General features: G+C 39.2%; 1 protein-coding gene across 1 annotated transcript in view; it reads right to left on the minus strand.

Moving 5' to 3' along the window:
• TTC39C (tetratricopeptide repeat domain 39C) overlaps positions 1–19,939 on the minus strand; it is a 36,857-nt gene extending 16,918 nt beyond the window's left edge. The window contains exons 1-6 of the mRNA XM_068190609.1: positions 19,616–19,939; positions 8,859–8,907; positions 7,249–7,377; positions 6,164–6,278; positions 2,343–2,697; positions 801–969 (exon numbers count right to left, since the gene is read on the minus strand). Of these exons, the coding sequence (XP_068046710.1) occupies positions 801–969; positions 2,343–2,697; positions 6,164–6,278; positions 7,249–7,377; positions 8,859–8,907; positions 19,616–19,749 (951 nt within the window). The 5' untranslated portion in view covers positions 19,750–19,939. The remainder of the gene's footprint in view (positions 1–800; positions 970–2,342; positions 2,698–6,163; positions 6,279–7,248; positions 7,378–8,858; positions 8,908–19,615) is intronic.
• Between the last annotated feature and the right edge of the window lie 1,534 nt (positions 19,940–21,473).

Consider the following 21,473-nt stretch of genomic DNA (forward strand, 5'->3'; position numbering starts at 1 on the left):
CTGAGCTATATCTGAAAGACTTATATGCAAATCTAGCAAAGAACAACCACCAATATCAACATCTCAATTAGTTCTTGTAATTATAATGTTGACATGAAGGGTTTGAACATTCTGGGTTTCTGCTTTTGTGTTAGGCTTTCTGGTTCATGTAATTGCTCAGAAAATATTCTGGTCTGATAAAAGCAGCAGCTAGGAGTTGAGTAGCACTTCAAACAGATTCTTAGAGAATAATTCAGCCAAAATCCACAAGGCTGCTGCAGTGTTTTAATAATGCTTTGCAATAGCATTCACAAATGCATTTTCAGTGAAAACATTTCTGCTCAGGTCAGAGCTCACCCTTAGTAACAGAAAACATCCTGGTGTAACCTCTGAAAAGCAAGCAGTTATTTAAGGGAAACTACTGCAGAGAATTAGCTGTATATGAACGATGCATAAAACAGAGAGGAAGATAAATACTATGTACTCAGCAGATAATACTCAATGTCAGCTTGACAAGCAAAACTGAAATAGCTCAAGAAATTTGAGTGGCCAAATGCACTTCCTTTTAGCACAGAGTTGCAGAAGTATCAAGTAGCTGAAAAATAATTTCAAAATGTCATTAATTCAGATAGATCTATGGAAGAGCAAGGTTTGCATGTGAACTTGAAACTAGGAAGGACTTAATCCAATCATTATTATCTTTCCATGTACCTGTGTCTTTAGTCACAATCTGCTGAAGCTTGCACAGTTCATTCACACCAGAAAAGCATAAGAAACTATCAGGAGGAAAAATCAGTCTAAAGGATGAAAATGTGCAATACCTCTAATCGCTGTATCCTTCCCTTGAAGAACATGAACAGAGAAGAATTTGGATACGCAGATTCCTTTTTTGCAAGAATTTCTTTTGCCTCCTTCAATCCTGCCTTGTTATCGCTGCCATCAAGGGCAAAAAAGGGACGAACAACTGTGTGGTACCACAACAGAGCTAATCTAAAAGAAATTATAAGAGTAAAAAGGATTACAGCTTGGAAACAAATTTAAGGATAACATTCTACACAGACAAGCTTCTAAATTATTCTAGAAGACAAAGATAGATATGAATCTTGTATTATACAATCTGGCTTTATACTTTAAACAGAATACTACTGCCATACATCAACATACTCCTAAACTGCACCTGAACACACAATTCAGAGCACATTATACAAAGGCAAAGAAACAATTGAGCTCATATCATCAAAGCAGTTGAGCCTTTAGAACTCAGTAGATTTTATAAAAGAAAAACCCAAAATAAAACTTTGAAAACTAACTCTTCGCTAGCGAGGGAAACAAAAAGAGCCAAACAAAAAAAAAAAAAAAAACCCAAACCAAACCCTCAAAACCAAACAACAAAAAAGCCCTGACAAAAAATCAACAAAAAACCCCTGAACACACACCAGCAGATACTCTTGAAATCAATGTGAAAAACAAATACATCCTGTGTTCAGAAGAGTAGATATTTACATGACCTACATCACTCCTGGAAACAAAGGCAGAGCACAAAGATTTCCAAGACTATCTGAAGGAGGAAACATTCCCCAAATATATCATTTTTCTTCCCCAGAAAGGAGAAAGAACAGGAATATTTAATTCTAAGCTTTCTGAAACAAACAGAATCCCAATTCTTCTCCTGAAGCAGAAGAGAATTTAGCTCTACTGTCATGTTTCAAAATTGACACTTGATGGTACCTGCAGTAGGTCCAGTAATAAAAACATTAATTTTAAGCCATTTATGAAGGCAGTTTAAATTAGGTCTGGCCAATCCTTCAGCTCTTGAAAAGACCTGAGCACAGTATGAAGTCTTGGGAAAAAGAGTACACAAAACATACTCCCTTAAAATACTATAAGGAACATCTCATTTTACTGAGATGCTAAAACAAACAAAAAAAAATTAACACAATTGAAAATGTTTTGTGTTAGTAGTAAAAAAAAAAAATATCTAAATGAGACCAGTGACTCATACTAAGTAGTATGCTCTCCACAGCAGAGAATGTAACTCAGGTAAATTCATACAGCCTTCAGGGGGAGCTTTTATTTACTCTGCTGGCATTTAAATTACAGGACATTAGAACTGCGGGTACTAAAGAATACAGCAAAATACTGACCCAAACCCCAAGTACATGTAAATAATTAACAGCAGAGATCTCATACATTAGTGAGTGATGAATTTACTAAACCATGGTACGTTAAACAATAAACTACCCATTTATTTTACCTGCTGTTGTTTCCTTTAAAGCAACATGACTTTTTGGTTTTGACTTTTTCCCAGTTACTTACTTTTAGTACTAAGTTATCTACCAAAGCATTTCAATATAGCTACTCACGTAGCTAAAGGGGCCTTCATGTCCTTACTTTCACTTGCATACATCAGTGAGGAAAGCCCCTGTAGGCGGTCTCCAGGAAAACCCAGCAGGTTGATGATTTTGAGCAGGTTTGGGGGCACCATGGATATGCAAAGATGAAAAAGTCCATATCCAAAGCTAACAGCACCTTTCAGTCTGTTTAGCGAATCCTCCGTTACACCTTCTGCAGCAATATGATTATCATTTGCAGCGTCAGAAGTCAAGGATTCCTGAGTTGTTTTCTTCTGATGTATTTCCTGAAGTGTATTAATGTCCGTATAGCACTTATTGTAAATTTTCCAGGCTTTTCGGAGTATCCACCCACCTTTTATGTATGCTAAAAAAAATCAAGGAAGAAAGAAATACTTCAAGGACATATTTCAGAAGCAGAACATCCTAAGTAGTAAATGCTATTTTCCAAGCCCAAGATGCTCTCTCTATTTGCAACAACTTAGTGTATAAAGGATTCTGTAATAGCTACTGCTCCCTCAGAGAGGTCTTGCACAGTGGGCACTACAAACTTCAGTGTGTACAACTACAGACTTTGCAGCAGAACACAGCACAAAGGCAGCTCTGGTCAGCAATGCAGCAGTCCAGCTGTCAGAGAGAAAGAGAGCAATCAAAGAACTTAGTGCTGGATTTTGCTCCACTACAGGGTGCAGATGAAACGGCTGCCTAGAAAACAGAGAAAAGCAAAACCCAGAAGAGATGACACCTCCTATCTTAAGCCCAAATTGTGTTAAAACACAGTTGATGGGAAAATACCAAGAAGAGCCTTTTCCTTTGGGTTAGACAGTAAGATTTTCAACATTATCAGTTCCCTGCCCTTCGCATGAACACGGTGCCCTACAATTAAGGAAAAGAAAACCCACACAAAAATTACATGGTTTTAAACTATTTTTGCCTAACTTCCTCAATTTCAAAAGCAATGTGGGTACCTGAATTTCCCTAGAAATTTGGTCTTGAGCATTCTTGTTTGAGAACGACAACATTCTCAGTCTGTGATCTTTATAGCAGGGCAAAGAAAGGCCTGACATCAAAAGAGGAAGAGGTTCAATTTGCCTATTTACACAGCAATCATCTTTGTTATAAGCACACCCTTTAACAATGATAAGTGTTAAAGATTAAACAAATGGAGAATATCCTTGCACACATTAGCTGTAAAAACAGACACCAGCATTTTGGCTGTGACATGGCCCTGAGAGGTAGGAACTGTAGTGACAAAGACTAACCAAAAATAAAATAAAAACATGGTTATAGCAGCAGTGTTCTAAACAAATATAGCCAGATTTGCAAAGATCAGTGTTATAACTGATGCCAGAATTAGACCATAACAGGTGGAGTGTGTCAAAGAAAAGCAAGATGCTATTAATACCAAACAACTCTATAAAAGCCTTTGATGCCTTTGACAAAACCCCTCCCAAATCACAAAAAAAGCCCAACATTTCTACATCACAGAGTAGACTGCCTCTTTTTAGATCCTTGTTATACGAAGAGGGCATGAAGCTAGTTTGATAGTCTTAAAAAACTGTACTGAAAAAGACTGGAAAATTTGAATTCTCAGTTATGACAGAAGGGTTCTGTCAACATGAACTTGGAAGTATTAAAAAAAACAATGAATCCTCTCTCTTGAGATGAGTATTAAAGCATTAGATTAAAAAATTAAGCCCCCAACCTTGATTCAGTTGCATTACAAGACAAACATTACTCCAGTTTTAAGCGATTAGGTCACTTTTTGGTTGCACAGAGTACTTTAAAAGTTATGTGGTTTACCACAAGATGAATGCTCACACAACTATGCACAACAATGCAGCACACCAGTAATAAGAAAAACCCACATTTTACCTATCCTACAGATAATGATTCTGCCCAGAGCTAACCACTGTGTTCCAATGCAAGCATGAAATGGAAAAGATGTGGTATGGTGGATAAAAAAGTACAGTTTTATACTTTGCTTCCGTTGGTGTGCTGTCATTAACAGTTCACTAACACAGCATAACTATATTTATATGTTGATATGCCAATATAAAATAATCTAACAAATTAAAACAAGGAATTTCTGACTTTTTAGATATAAAAGTTAAATCCAGCCAAATCACTGAGTTGCTTTCCCATCACAAAAGTAGTCAGACCCATGACAGCTGTGGTAAATACTAAGAGAAGGTAGTTCAGTATTGCCAGGAGAAGCTAATGTCATTTGGTCTGCCAACAACTTTATGATGAAACTATTTCTAATACATCCACGAGGGTGGAAAAGAAAATATAAAATGTGTTAAGCATGTGAGAAACCAACTTGCGTGGCATCATATGCTTCTTGTCAAACTGTTCCAGGAAGAAAAACACAAGGAATTTTTCTCACATCCACTGATCAGAAATATTTGTCTCCTGGGGCTTTTTATCACGAAATTACACTCATGTCAATAATCTGGATGCTACTTCTGTGCAGAAATACAATAAAAACAAAGAATGTATATACATAAACAGAAAGATAATATACTTTAAAACACAAAATAATGGATCCAATAGCTCAGCAATGTCAGTAACTACCCGTCACTGAGGTAGCATTTAGCTGCTTGCAACTTTAACTAAAGACTTCAGGTGTATTTTCTGTTCAGTAGAATAACCCAAATATATATCATGTTCTGTAATTCTCTACTACCCACTTCAGTTCTCTGAGCTGCAGACAAGAGAGAAAGGGAACAGACACCGCCTTCAGTTACAGTATCCAACCCAGTTATGCAGCTGCAGAATACATACTGAAACAAGGGAAAAAAGCTTCAAGAGGGAGGGAAAAAATAACCACCACAAACAAAAACCCAGAACTGCCTCAAAAATAGCAAGAAAACTTTTCTGCAGCACAACACACAAAGTAGATAGAAATATCTCCTCAATTTCTGCTGACAAGAACCAAACGTATTCTTGATGCCGTAGCGTGGAATAAAGCAAGTCTGCACATCACAGAAAGCATTATAACCTTGACTGAAAACTGAAAATTTTAAGTGTTATTTTAAATAAACTGAATGTTATTTCCCCATTTCCTTTCAGCTGATCAGCAGAGTTTGGTCTGTCTGCCATCTCTCGGTCTTCATTGATTTGGTAGGAACCTGAGATACACTCCCACTTTCTACATGACCTTGAGCACAGTTTCTATAAACTTACAGATAAAAGCAGGTTTCAAGATTGTGCAAGAGATGCAGGAATGTAAGAAAACATCAGAAACAGCTCTGCAGTTGAAAGGAAGGGTTTGTATTCAACACGACAGGATGACCCTCTTTGGCATGCAAGGACACACTCTGGTGACCAGAGAGTAAGAACTGATTCAGCAATTCCATGTTCAGCACATTCATTTAAAATTGCTGTCATTGGCACTTTGTCACCTTCCTGTATTGTCATGAATGGAATACATATGGAACATCAGGATTTTCCCAGTGGCCTGGATTTAATAGCCTCTTTTATCTTGCAGGCCACAAAGCACACAGACGCTACCCATCTCCGTCCCAACTCCTCCAACACCTCTACGATAACATGCAAACTTGTCCAAGGAGAACCAATTGAATATAATTATTGGTATGGAAAACAAAAAAAAGCCCCAATCTGTAGCAATCCATCTCATTTTTCACCACCACCTACACAAAGGCAGAATACCTCTGTAAGTGTACCAGTCTTGGAATGTTTCAAATGGAACTGTGCTTACGAAACAATTATTTTTACTGACAGTCATATGGTGATTTTATGATCAAGTTTTTATAAAAAAAGACATGCTAAAAGCTAAAATATATCTAAACATGAAAGCCACAGCACACCTGATAACTCTTGTTTTACAAACGAGAGCACAGCCAAGTAGACTTGACAGTCTGCTACAATTATTTGTCTTTGCAGACGATCTATCATGGATAGAGTAGATTTTCGTCCATCAACCTGTTTGGAATATATAAACACAGAGCACGGTAAAATATTAATGAAGATAATACACAATACTTGCCTAAATCTGAGAAATTAAAAAATCCAAAATTAACTGCAAGTGATAGTATTGCTACTAAAAAAACTCAGCATTTTGAAGTTCAAAACTACACTAAAATTTCACAGACAGATTATCAAGCAAAATCCTACTTAACACAGAAATCTTACACATACATTACCAGTTATTTTCCCCAAGGTTCTACAAATTGTCAGAATAGATTTAAATTTTATTTAATTATTACTAAATGCATAAGACATGCAATTAACAGATATTAGACGGGAAGAGCACAGAAAAAGGTGCATGACAAGTGGCAGGGTAAATACAGTGCCTCTTAAGAACAGAGAGTTAAGTACAACAAGTTCAACACTTTTTACCTAGCAAACTGAACACTGAAGAAAAATGGCTTCTTTTTCTGCTGTGTCACACTTGGCAGGCTGCTCACTGGATGCTTCTATACAACTACTTTAACTTGTTCTGAATCTCCATGCTTTATTGTTCCTTTATTATTTAGAATGAAAAATATAAAATAGGAAGGAAAATTCCCTAGGAATATGCTTGACTCACAGCAATCTGCAGCCCCAGTGTCACAACTTTTGAACATTACTAGAGCATGGCTGAATTAAAGTTAGCCTGAATTAGACAGGCTACAAGCTTCCTGAAATAATTTTAGTAGGTCAAAAATTTTGCATGTTCAGGAAACAATTACTAACATCAACAAAACCTGACACATTAGAAGACATTTTACTCACCTGAGACTAAGTATTTTAGAACAATTAGGAAATGCAAGTAAAATATTTGACTGAATTTCCAAATTTATTACTAATTTCAATGGCTCTTCACATACCAAAAATCATCTTTTCAAGATATAAAGAGGACAGAAAGAAAGTTTCCAGAAAAATTTATTCAATACACATATTATGTTCTTACATTCTTTTTAATTTTATTCTTGATTGTTTCTATAACTCCAGCTTCTTCACTTTCACAAAGTTTCTCTGTAGCCTTTAAGTCATCACATGCCAGTTGCATTTTCTCCTCTTCAAATGTCATCATGGCATTCTATTAAAAACCAAGCACATTTGAATGATAAAACCCACAAATACCTATATTTCTACAAAGAGTGTGAGATAGTAAAAATTTTCAAAAAATCTGGACAATAAAACTTTTTAAACTGAAGTAGTAATACACATACATCAGTGCAAACACTTCTACCAAAGAAACACCAAACTAGAAAATTGAGATCTTTACCAAAATTCAAGACAATCAACTCAGAACACACTAAGTGCTAACCTCCATCTTAGACCTTCATATACAGTTGAACTGAATGCACTGTCAAATTACTTTAAGCAGAGGAAAAATTCCTATACATTCATTTTTAATTTTTGTTATGTAAGGCACAATTTGCATCTATGCAGGTATCTGTTTTTATTCATTCATATAAATAACAGTCCTTCAAAGTCAGTAACAACAAGCAACTATTAAATTCTTCAAAATAATAGACACAGTCCCTCCATAGGGAAGTAGAAAAAGAAATCACATCCAACTACTGCTGAACCAACTGAAAAAAAATTTCAGGACAAGTGACTTCTTTTCTTGGAGCTTATTAAACAAAAGCTCTGAATGACACAGGCACACCAAGTGCTGCTGCTATATTTAGAACAGCAGCTAAGCAAGATACTTTCAAGATCCTCTGATGCTGCACTGGTTCAGCACATCAATTCAGAAAAGCAAGCCTGAGAGAGTCTCTTTTTCCTTTCTCCTCCACACCGACTTAAAAGGAAGCATATGCCCCAGGAGTTTTCCTAACCAGTGTATTTTTCCATATTGCATACTAGAGAGAATTCCTATTTATTTCTTCCACAAATCATGTATCTCTGGCATATTATAGTAAATTCTGTCTTTCAAAAGAATATTATCATAGATAATCCTGGTGAGATCCAAGATGAAGCAGCAAAGTCAGAATAAGGACAGTCTACAAAACAAGACCCAAACGCTTTCTAATACACCTGCTCAGTTTTTATACACGGCATTATAATTCCTAGTAAGTTATTTTAAAAAAAGCATTTAACAAACCTAACTTGTTCATTAGGACTTTTAATAAATCCATTTATCTCACCTATCCAAAATGGAAGCAACATAAATGGATTGAATTAACAAAATTCACCCAGAAGTACGGATGGAGAAATCTTCAGTAGCAAAAGTTACCAGAAAAACAGGCATTCATGAGTTCTATTTTAATCAAATAAATAAATAACTTCACTGCTCACTTAAGATAACTTTTTATTATGGCTCTGTTAATGGAACACATAAATATTTAATACATTCAAGAAGCTGAATCGCAGAACCTTTACTTTCTATTTAAACCACATGAGTAAACAAGCTTTACATAGCATAATGCCTTGTTCTCTAGCTATGTTTAATCTAGAAATTTGGAAAAAATAGTCTCAGAAAAAGAAAAAAAATAGAGTATTATGAAAACATGCATGCACACACAGCCATGAACCCCAAGAGGTGTATACTCTGTGCTCTCATCTACTCACCAAAAAGCTGACAAAACTGGCTCCAAAACTCATTAATGGGCTATGGTTTCTGTAAAGAAAACAAAAAATAGTTACTATATTTGTACATATTTCCTGCAATAAAGATCCATATTGAATTCCTTGGGTTTAGCTTGTACATTTGTAAATAAGTCTTGGTGGGTGTTTTGTATGAAGTTACAAAGATACCTGCCAAACATAATGGAAACAGAAAACCAAAAGCTTTATACATTTTACTGTATTGAGTGTATCTTACAAAAATAATTTTTCAGTATTATGCTACAGCTATTTTAAGAGAAATCACTGCCATCAAAATACATTGAGTTCAGGTTAAAAGAAAAAACTACAAAAAATTTAAATTCTGCCAATTCTACTCTCCTCTTGTGATCCTCCACTACGATTTTGTCCTAAAAGACAAATGTTAACTGCTTCTATTAAGAGTCCCACTTGCAACTGTTTCTATGAATTTAAGTTAATCTACCCACTAAAAAAATGCACCTACTACATAATGAAGTTGTTGTAATACAAGGTTCTTACAGAGCTTAGAGTTTTGTAGCTGTTTTGTTTCAAGCTCAGAATCCATATCTTTCTACCCTGTGTGGATCAGGGTTAAGATGCTTCAACCTATTCTGTACACACAGCTACTCCCAAAGGGTGAAATCACAGCTAGATCAAAAAATTCAGGCAACCAAAACCGTGGTAATACATCAGACAAGTTTCATGAGGCTACAGTAATGCCACATAGAAGACACTTAAAAAAAAAAATTAAAACATCAGGACCTCAGTGGTACCACTGATTCACATTGTTCAGTGGTGGGCTGTCAGGTTATATAAAAACACAGACTCCCAGGATTTAAGAAGTATAATTTAGGTTACAGAAACATATATTGCTACAGCAAAGCACCTAATTTGTTTTCAACTTTACTCTACAAGATTATATTAAAGGAGAGTTTTAAAATAGCAGAGATACTTGAAAAACATCGAGAAAGAAGTATATTGCTAAAACACAAACTTCCATTAGTGAACCTGTATTATACAATACAAGAGTAGTTTGGCTGTTTGGTGTTTTCATTTTTTTTTAAGAAACAGTCAGCACTGTTTCCCTCACACAGACCTTTTCTCACTTTTGATTTAGCATAAATATCTAAAAGCAAGACCATGAACAAGAATAATGAGAAAGAAAAACCAGGAAGACAAAGCATGTTGTAACAGGAAAAACCTTCCCTTCTTATACACACTGCTCAATTCTGTATATACACCTAAATGTAAGATCAATACAACTAGTCACATTTTTTCCATTATTTTTTCCAAAGGAAAAATAGGTTGGGTACTTCCCCCTTTGTTAGCAGGCAACAAAGAACAGCTGCCAGTAAATGTCTCCTCTTCTCAGTACCTGGACTGTGTTCTCCCAGCAGCTGTGTCACACAGGGCAGCAGCAAGCAGCCACACAAACTGCACTTGCTGCAGCTAGCACTTCCAGCATGAACTCCTGCTCCAGAGGGCACATGGCTCCCTCATAATCCCTTTCTCAACTCATGAGGTGTGTGGGACCATTCAGCATCTACTCCTACCACCACACTCCCAGCACAACCTTCGCCACACATTTCAAGGTCACACCTGCATTGTCAACACCCAACTGATCTAAAACTGCAGAAGAGATCAGCACAACATCACACAGATCGTTTTTATGAGTGTAAGTATGAAGCTGCATTTACATCACATTTCAAAGAAGCTCAGAAATAAAGCAAATGTTTTATTTTTGTGTTTGCTTAGACCTATGTACACAGAACACAAGCAGCTCTGGGAGGTTAAAAATGCTAAAGTAATGTTAAAAACTGAGACAGCTAACTACAGTTGAGATCCAACTGGTCTTTAAAGACTACAAAATATACCGAAGCAATGAAAATTTGCCCAAGTATTCCAGTGTATATTTGCCTGAGTACAGCTGAGGTTTTCCCCAAATACATACCTATTTTTTTCATCTGACCTTTCAAAACTGCTTCCACACTTGCACTCTTGACACTCACAGCTACTTCTATTCCCAATTCATCCCACATGATCAAAGATGAAACAACAACAAAAAAAAATCAAGAGCCACTTCATTATTCCACTCTGAAATTATCAGTAGCTATAATACATGAGGTAAATGTCACAGATCAGTTCTTTTTAACTTTCACTCACTCAATCTATAAAAAGCATTGCCATTACACCACATATGGGCTGTAGCACAAAAGGACCCTGAAGCAAGGAAACACGATGCATAATATTATCCTGAGTCTGGGAGATGGTTCTGTTGAGACCATGGAGTTTGGCAATCAAAACATCAAAACTTTACTGTAGGAGTCCCCCACACAGAGTTGTGTAATCACTAAAGAAAATAAGGAACACTTCTAGCACATTCCTATATAGTCACTGGGTAGAAACTATAATTTCAGCTTTATGGAAGATCATTTAGTAAGCTAATTTCAGTGTTTAAAATACAATTTAAAACAACAACCAAGTTATGTGCTCAGTCCTGGTGAGTATTTTGTTGACTGATAAATTCTTCAACAGTTTAAGGTTATGTTTTCCTTGAGAGCTAGGAAAAGTTTCAAATGGCACAGTACTGTCCCAGTAAAAACTGAGGTGTGACTAATGATGACAGTAGGTTTCTGGGAAAAACAATCCCACAAAAAACTCAAGCTCCTTTTAAGTGACCTTCAGCTTCTGACATGAAGTTTCATCCTTTTTGACAGACAACTCTAAAGTTGTTAAGAAACAAAAAAATGAGGCACACTTGAGAAGATACTAACAGCAAACCAAGGGCTGCATCAATGCTGACAGGAGCTATGGAACTGAATACAAATTAACACTGGGACACTGCACTACCCAAGTCGTCCTCACGACTTTTAAAGCAATAACCTCCATTAAGAAAAGAAAAATCTCACGACTTTTAATTAGCTCAAAGATGAAAGGAAAAAAAAAATCAGTCTCCAGACATATTTTGTAAAGCACAGTTTGCACTTCACCTGGGAAACTAGGACTCTGAAGGTATCTTTTTTATAAGAAACTATGTTATTAACACCATTACTGCAAGATACCACAGTAAAAGGTCCTACATACCAACGAAGTTGGCATGTGTAACTACACTTAAGTCAAAAACTTAAGAGCAGTGAAGTGGAACTTTCTTCTAGACATATAAACTAGCATTACACAAGACATTGCTTCTCCCAAAAAACCCTGTCTGATTTGCCTCATTTCTTAGCATATATTTAAAGTATTAACTCACTTTCAGAAGGAAGGTGTTCGCTAGGCCCTATTTTCACACATTATGATAACATTCAGGGGTTTTAAACTTCGGTTTAATAATGCTGAGATCATACAATCCAGTTTCACGATAAAACTACATCAAAACTGAAGCACATAAAAACAAAATCAATTACTTCTCAGTATATTCTTTTTTCTTTTCTACAGCCATTTCCAAGACACTATTTTACTTCTTCACATCAGCTTCTAAAGTTACTACAGCCGAGCCCAGGTTTAAATTTAGCGTAATGTAATTAAATTGCCAACACTTCCTCACTGTTTTTCTAGTCATTGCTACTTTAACCACAGTCCATCAAGAATTCCAGTCATTGTGCTGAGAGTGATGCTCAGGTTGAAACAAAACAAATTAATTTTGTCCACGAAGTGAGAGAATAAAGCAAAATGGCATAATTCATCTAAATTCACAGATAAATATAGAAACAGGAACTGAATATTTTAAAACAAGGCATAAAAATATGTAAATAGAAAGGTAAGGAATTTACTGCAATGACATACAAATCCTTTGGTCATGATTCCATCACAGATTATTTTAAAATGTGTTCTAGAAATTGTTTGTGAAACTACAAAAATGACAGAGCCATGCATGTACACCTCTCATCCAATACTAGTAAATGAAATACCCATGGTAATAAAAGTGTCATGGAAGGAATACAGTATTAAATCACTTTGAGAACTGCAAATATCAGATCTAGGCTTAGTTTACATTTCATAATCAGCCCAAATTTGCTTTGTTAAATGAACCCTTATCATACATTTCTATTTTTACTAGAAATAGACAACCAAAAGAGAAATTCAGGAATATAAAAGTAATTCTGTGGCCCTGCTCTATAAAGTTTTTATCTGATTTGTTTTGTCCTCCTGCAAATAACCAGGAGATTGTTTTGCTCTTACTTCAGGCTGTGAACTTTAGACACACAATATGAAAACACTTGAGATTAGGAGAAGAATTTTCAATTGCATCTTTAATTTGAAAACTAGTTACAAAAGTGAGAGACAAGCTAGTTATAACACATATCAGCAGATTTTTACTAACTCTCTACTTGCACTCTCTAAATCTGTCAGAACTGGGGACTTCAGTAAAATCTTTTATTTCCAGCCTGATCAAAATCACTTTCCACAACCAACTACAGCAGCTTAACTGACATCAAGTAACTTCTTTAACATATCGAAAATCCTGAAGTAGATTAAAACAAAAACATATCTATCCTATCACAACAGCCAGAAGCAGTAGATCAATGAGTGGGTGCACTGACAAGAGTAAAAAGTCTTTAAAGCATTTGCATCTTTCACAGAATTAATTTTAAATGATCTGCTTACTATCACACCTTTTCTGCCATCTCCACCAAACCTGACTTTTAACCTCTGAGTTATAAACCCAGATTTTAGTTTTGCTTTCTCTCATCTTCCCTTGGACTTCTAGCCACCAGATACTGCTCCATATGACAAATAGATCTCTCAACCTCCCTCTACCCTTTCTACCATTTCCTCTGGCGACACCACCTGTCTCTGTCATGAAGGCCACAAAACTGAGTGTCACACTCAATGTGATCATCTCTGCATACCCAGCTCTTGGAAGATTTAAACTGCAGAATGCTTAAAATATTTCTAATCTATCCAAATAGCCGTTTTTATGTGCATCATTATTACTATTACTCTGCCTAGCACTGAGCAATGAAATCTCACCTCAATGGGGTACACATTTAGAATATTGCTACTAAAAATCACTTCCCTTACAAATAACTTCCTTTTCTATACATCCATCTAGCAGCTGCTCCTCTGCCTATGACTGCAACAAACAAAAGCACACAGGGTTGCTAGCAGGGCACTGAGGATTTATTCTCACGCTGCCAATCCAGATGCTATCATCCTCTGCCCAACCAAGTGACGTCAGCTCCCGCTCTGCTGGCCTTATCTTTAGAGAAGCTACTGCAGCATCTACTAAATCACTTCATTTTTGCTCTTAAGGTTCCTTTGCTGAGGTATATAAGCAAGAATTTCAGCTGTGGTTAGACAGCCCATACATGGGTCATAATCTACCTACTGATCAATGCTGGCTTAATGTCACCTTGCCTCAACTTGCATCTGGGTCAAAAGTATTTTGGGCCACAGACAGCATTTTAAGTTGGTAATATGAGGTTCAAATGCCTTCTCATAATGGACTTCTGGTCCATTATTAAGTTTGTGTGTCTGTTAATACAAATGATGTAGCATGTTAGCTTTAAATTAATTTCAGTTTTTTTAAGCAACCATAGTAAGCTTTTTCCCATTTGCCCCAGCTTCCAGTTCTCCATGTTCTGCTTTACCCTAGCAGGCTGAATGTCATGTTTTTCCACACTAGCCCCATTCTTTAAATCTTTACACATTTTGTCTTATAATCACATTTCTATATATAATCTTCAATTTCTTCTGTGGATATGACATTACTCACTATATATATTTTACTTGTCATTTTGTAGCATTTCTCTTCCCATTACGATGGAAGTTGAAAATTTTACCAAGCCTTCTTAGATGTCAGAACCATTCATGTAGAGTCAAATGTTTCTTTGGTAGGAGACAGAAGATTGTTGGATTTCTTGTGAGATAATAGCCCTGATCTTATGATTTATGCCCTGGCAGCCAGGAGGGCAAACCAAGTGTCCTGGGGTGCATCAGGCACAGAGTTGTCATCCAGTCAAAGGATGCAATTGTCTGCTCTGCCCTGGGGCAGCCTCAGCTCGTGTTCTGTGCAGTTTTAGGCATCACAATATAAGAAAGACACAAGACCATCAGAGAGCATCCAAAGGGGGGCCACAAAGGTGGTGGTGAAGGGCATTGAGGGCAACTCATATGAAGAGTGGCTGAGGTCACTTGGTTTCTCCAGATTGGAGGAGACAGAGAGGAGACCTCACTGCAGCCTACAACTTCCTCTTGAGAGGAAGAGGAGGGGCAGACACTGATCACTTCTCATTCAAGACCAGCGACAGGACTCAAGGGAATGGCATGAAGCTGTGTCAGGGGAGGTTTAAGTTAGGTATAGGAAAAGGTTTTTCACCCAGAGGATGCTTGAGCATCAGAACAGGCTCCTCAGGGAAGTGGTCACAGCACCAAGCCTGACAAAGTCCAAAAAGTATTTTGGGCAATGATCACAGGTACATAGGGTGATTCTTGGAGTTGTCCTGTACAGGACCAGGAGTTCAACTCATTGATCCTGATGAGTCCCTTCTAACTCAGGATACTCTATGATTTGACAATTTATGTTGTGAGTCAACATTCAAACACTATTTTCTCTTAGCTGGAGGAAGATTTTAATCATTTTTGAATTGCAAATGTTCTTAAGAAGTGAAGAATTGGCAAAAACTTAAGTTCTTTTGCCAGTTTCTTTCCTTCTTATATGTCTAGAAATCCAAGATACAAGGGGAAAAAGAATATCCCAGTTCAGGTTTCCTACTAGAGTCAGGGTGGTTCACCAAAACAGTACCATCCTGACACCTGAGGGCTCCATCTTCACTATGTCCTTGGTTAACCTCCATACCTCTCACAGCTTCCATAGATATTCAAAAGTTTAAACTGATGAGAACTAGGACAAAGTCAGCACTGTTCAAGCTGAATAAAAGATTGATATCTGACAGTTTCAAATATGAGTTAGCACCGAGGGAATCTAATATGGCTACAAGCACTAAGGACAGTGGTGCTGCCTAGTAAAGATCTACAAAAATAACCACACCCACTGGTATTTGATTCATGATCAGAATGTTACCACCACCAGCAGGCAGAGGATCTAGACTTCTTAAAAAAAAAAAAAAACAAAAAAAACCACAAAAACCTCATGAAAAAGCATATGCAGATATACATGCTACATGTAGATGATTTTTCAAACCCTAGCATCTTCCCTCAAGTATAATTTAAAACAAAAATACTCCCCAACAACACCTGACAAACCATTAAGTGCTTTAGTGTGATAGTCAACGCAGTTCCAACTACATGTTGTATCTGGCACACAACTGAATATTCATCTTCTTCAGATCCTCTATAGATAAATATATGAGCTGTAACGACCAGAAGGCAAAATAACACTCTCCCATGTCCAGTACAGAAATGATGGTTCTGTGGCACATAACTTCAAAGTACCACCACTCTTCATAGGCAAGACTTTACTGGTGTGGATACGCGTATGAAACGCAGCTGCAATTCCAAGCCTGGTTTCCTCATGGACTGCATTATGACCAGCTTTCAAATAGAACTGATTTTAGGCTCAGCAGTCAGCTTTCTTTTGACAGTTTCTTTCTTATCTGCTTAGAAATCCTCAAAGCTACAAGAGGAAAAAGAATACTCCAGTTCAATACTCAATACTTTCTGGAAGATGCAGAAATGCAGAAGAGCAAAGAAAAATACATACTGCCTATTTTAGAGACAAGGTTGCCTATTGTCCCATAAAGACAGGAGCATTCATTTGAATTCTTCACAAGATCTCTCAGGTGGCAAATGAATTTAAAATTGAAGTAACAAGAAGCAGAATCAAATCCAGCAGTTTCTAAGAAATGGTTTTAGGTAGTTTATGTGATGTGGCTACTGAAATGGAAATTTTGCGGAGTACCTCCATTCTTCACTTCTACAATTCATTAATAACTGTTAAGCTTCTTAAACAGAGCTAAACTACCTGCATAGGCAGTAGTTTAGAATTAACACTTTCTACAAGAAAGGTCACTTGAAATACAGACAACACACACTCATATCAAGTTTAAAAAAGCTGCATGCCATCAGACATCTTTGACCTCTAGTACCATTAATTACAAACATCGATATTATATTATGGAGAGCTTCTAAACCCTCCTCATTTGGCTTACCAGCCCCATTTAGGATGGGTTCTATTGCATATTTCCAAGCACACACCTACAAAAACACACTCATTGAGACTGCATGCAAACAAACATATAATGGCACTGCTTAAGTCCTTGCAAAAAGAACACATTCAAGACAAGCACAGAACCAAAAACTCTTGGGTGAAAAAAGTGTCCCTCACTGTAAAAGACTCCAGAATTCAGGTTTATAGGAAGTTGAGCTTAATTTGCTGCATCTTCTCTCCTATACGAAATCCAAATTTTCAACATACAGTTAATCTGCAATTCAATAAGGGAATATTAGTTCACAGCAAGAAGAAACCTGCTACAAATTTTGGGATGAAGGACAAAGTGTTTAAATTACTCTGAAAATCTCCAGCCCAAGAGAGCAATTATCAATTTATGAACCATGAACTATTAATGTTATGAAGGGATTCCTATCTACTCCTTGCAGGGGGTGTTTAAAAGCCACAATCAGAAAGTACACTGAACTCAAGAGACATTTCTTGATAAAAGCAAACAAAGAAAAGCCTGCACCTGGCAAAAAAAAGATTGGCAAGTTTCTGCATTTAAGATATCTTTAGTAATGAAAGCTTCTAGATAACCAAGAGAAGTTTGCAGAAGAAATCATTATTCACCCTTTCAAGGGAGGATTAAACTGCATTTTGAGAACAGGAATCTTAACAATTTTACTCCCTAGTACTACTTTAAAAGAAGCATCACATATTTAGAATTCCTAGATTAATTACAGATTCACACTACTGAGAGAAATCAATGGCACAGCACAAGCAAAAGTGGAGGAGAGGAAACCACAAAGTGCTCCTTAACCGGCACCTTAAAAAAATTACACAAGACAAAAGCATGCAACCAAATCCAACAGGTTCCTTAGATATACAGAACAACTGAGGGCTTCAAAAGAAAGACATACTCAACAAGTAACTCATAGGGTGCAACTTCACACGACAGAGACATGGCAATTACAGACAGGGTTTAGTGGTGGTCTTGGCAGTGCCAGGCTAAGAGGTGGACTTCATGCTTATGCATGTGAGGAATGCAGAATTGGACCTTGCTTGTCACCCGTAATATTCCAGTTAGTTCTACACAACAATACTCTGTGTAACATAGTATTATATACTGGAGACAAAATGACACATTTAATATTAACCTGTTGCAGGTACACAATAAAGTGTTGTTCCGTTGCTGTTATTATTAAGTGGAATGTTCTTAATATGTCTTAATCCCTGCACTCCACTTCCAACCATCCTTTCTGTAAACAAGATTTAAATATGTAAGTACACCATCACTATGAAGTTCTATTTTAAGTCAATCAAAGTCTTTTTTAATCATACAGACAACAGCATTATAGTGCATATTAATTATTTAGAACGTATGTGCAATTACAGCAGCTCAAGCTCCAGTGGAAGACATTAGTCCTAAGAAAAGAAGCAAGGACAGGTAGGGGCAACCTTTTCTTTAAGCCTGACTTACACAGCTGCACTAATGCTGCTCCTACCAGATGCCTACTTAATGCAGAAACCTAGACATGATGTACGTGGGGATTATGAACATAATCTTACAGCCCAAAGATAATCACAGCAGCACTCACAGACCTTTTGTTACTACCCATTTTGCATGCTGAAGACCGCATCAGACCACACACGAGCACTAGAGCGAAAACCCCCGAGGACATCTCTCCAGCCACACGTGTGTGTTTACACATACACGAGAGGCAAATGCAAACAGCGCTATCGAGGGACCCCTGCTCAGCCCTTCTCCACTCCAACAAGGCGCCAGACACCCCCCACCACAGCACACCACACATCACACCGAGCCCTTGTGGCCAAGAAGGCCAACAGAATCCTGGGATGCATTAGAGAGAGCAGTGCCAGAGGTTGAGGGATGCGATCGTGCCCCTCTTCTCAGCCCTGGTGAAGTCAGGGCACATCTGAATTGCCCTGTTCTAGCTTTCTGAGTACAAAGCAGCTATGGAGCTCCTGAAGTGGGTCCAGCAGAGGGAAACGAGGATGACTGGGGGACTGGAAGCTAAGGCTGAGGGAGTTGGGCCTATTCAGCCTCGAGAAGAGACGACTGAGAGAGGATCTCGTCCATGTGTATAAATATCTAAAGGGAGGATGTCAAGAGGATGGAACCAGTCTATCCGCGGTGGTTCCAAGCAGTAGGACAAGAGGCAACGGGCAGTAACTGATGCACAGGAAACTCCACCTGAAATATGAAGAGGAGCTTCTTTACTGCGTGGGTGGGTGACCCTACATGGGAACAGATTGCTCAGAGAGCTTGTGGAGTCTTCCTCACTGGAGATACTCAAGAACGGTCTGGGGACAATCTTGTGCCATGTGCTCTAGGATGACCCTGCTTGAGCCGGGTGGTTGGACCAGATGACCCACCAACCTTCCAACCCATTCTATGATTCTATGACCCATTCTATGATTCTGTGAAACACGCGTGTCCCCTCCCCACTGCTGACCGAGGCAGTGACCGGCAGCACCGACCCTTCCCGCTCTGAGGGGCCGGGCAGGGCGAGGCTGCCCGCGCCAGGGCGCCCTGCGCGCCCCACGGCCCCGCCGCCCGCGGGAAGGGGCCCGGGGAGCGGGCGGTGGAGGGGCGGCCGGGACTGACCTGTATTTCTTGAAGAGCTGGTCGGACTCGCGGAAGCCGTTGTTCAGCAGCATGTTGATGCCGGCCAGCGCCAGCTCCGAATCCTCGATGGGCAGCGGCGCTTCCCCGTCCTCCCGCTGCTCCGAGCCGGCCATGACGATGAGGAGGCAGCGGGACCCAGCCGACTCTCCCCTACCTTACTACCTACGTACCTACCGACGTTCCCAAGTGCCTACCCGCCCACCCCTTCCCGGGCAGCCCGGTGCCTGCGGGAGGAGCCGGGAGCACCCGGTGCCCGCGGAGGCGCGAACTCGGCGGTGCCGCAGCCGCTCCGCACCCGCAAACGCGCCGAAAGCGGCGGCGGCTCCTGCCCCGCGCCCCAGCGCGCAGGCGCCGCCACGAGGCCGCGCAGGCGCGGGACCGGCGCCGGGAGAGGGGCCGGGGGCGCCGCGGCCGCGGGGCGGCTCCGCCCGTGGCGGGGCGGCTCCTCCCGTGGCGGGGCTGCGCCGACGGCCCCGGCTGCAGAGCCTTCAGCCGCATTTTGCGGAATCACAGACTGTCTTGGTTTGGAAGGGATCCACGAGGGTCTTCGAGTTCAACTCCCGTCCCTGCACAGACGCCCCAGAAATCTCACTATGAGCTTGAGGGCATTGTCCAGAGGCTTCGTGAGCTCTGGCAGGCGTGGTGCTGTGACCACTTCCCTGGAAAGCCAGAGTGTTCCAGTACTCAAACACCCTCTGGATGAAGGACCTTTTCATAAAATCACAGAATGACCTAGGTTGGAAAAGACATTTGAGATCATCAAGTCCAACCTACGACCCAACACCTCATCAACTAAAGCATAGCACTGAGTGGCACATCCTCACCTGGCTTTGCTGTCAGGCACCGCACAGGCACAGGTGGCTGCCACCCACCTCCTGCCCTCCACAATCCTGTGGTTTCTTGCAAAATCCACTGCGGTTTTTAATGGGTAGGTTGTAGCAGCTGAGGCTGCAGCCAGCCCTAGAGTGTGAAGAAGAGAAGTCCAAAGTCCTCCTCTGATAGATAATGCGGCTTTCCATTTCCAGAGAATTGAGTTTTCTTTTTTCTTTTTTTTTTTTTTTTTTTATTAGTGGTTTTATTCAGTGACTGCAGTCGCTAGAACAGAGAGTAAAAGTTCCTCTTTCATACAATGGTGACTTTGTGACCTCCCCGGTGCAAGTCTGGGAAACAAGGTTTCTAGGAATTTGCTCTAAATCTCTTGACACATACCTTCATGATTAGCAATGCGAACTTACCTGTGATGCTGACATCAAAAATCAGTATTTGCAAGTTTGGTTCAGATACAAGCTAGGCTGGCAGGCATTTCCAAGCACAGGCTGGGTGAGAAAGTACACTTGTGTAAATGTATCCATTCCAACCCAAAATGGCCAAGTACTTGGACACTGAAAATACACCGACGTTGTTTCCATCCTTCTTTGCAAGAAGAGGTTTTCTTTGCTGTGCTTAAATTTAGCTGCATACAAAGGCTAATACCAACAACTTGGTATTGCTTCCTGGCAGCTAGAAGAGTGCTACAGCTGCTCTTGAGAAAAATTTAAGACTCAGACTTCCACCACCTCCCCTTTGTAGCATACAAAAGAATGGGACCAAACACTACTTTTAGTAGCAACCTCTTTTCCCTGTCAAGCAAAACGTCTGTCTTCCTGTGAATCAAGCTGCCATATTTCTGTCCATGCCTTGTGGGAATTGCTACCACCCCCTCGGGAAATACTTTGTACCAATAACTTCTTGAAACAACAGTTCTTGGAAGGTGTGGGTTGCCTAATGCCAGGAGGCTTCTGCAATCTGTCAGGTGTGAACCGCATCCTTTGGCTGATTTCCAGCCCCTCTGTTTCAC

Source organism: Anomalospiza imberbis, chromosome 1 (assembly GCF_031753505.1).
Source record: "Anomalospiza imberbis isolate Cuckoo-Finch-1a 21T00152 chromosome 1, ASM3175350v1, whole genome shotgun sequence".
In the NCBI taxonomy this organism is placed as follows: domain Eukaryota; kingdom Metazoa; phylum Chordata; class Aves; order Passeriformes; family Viduidae; genus Anomalospiza; species Anomalospiza imberbis.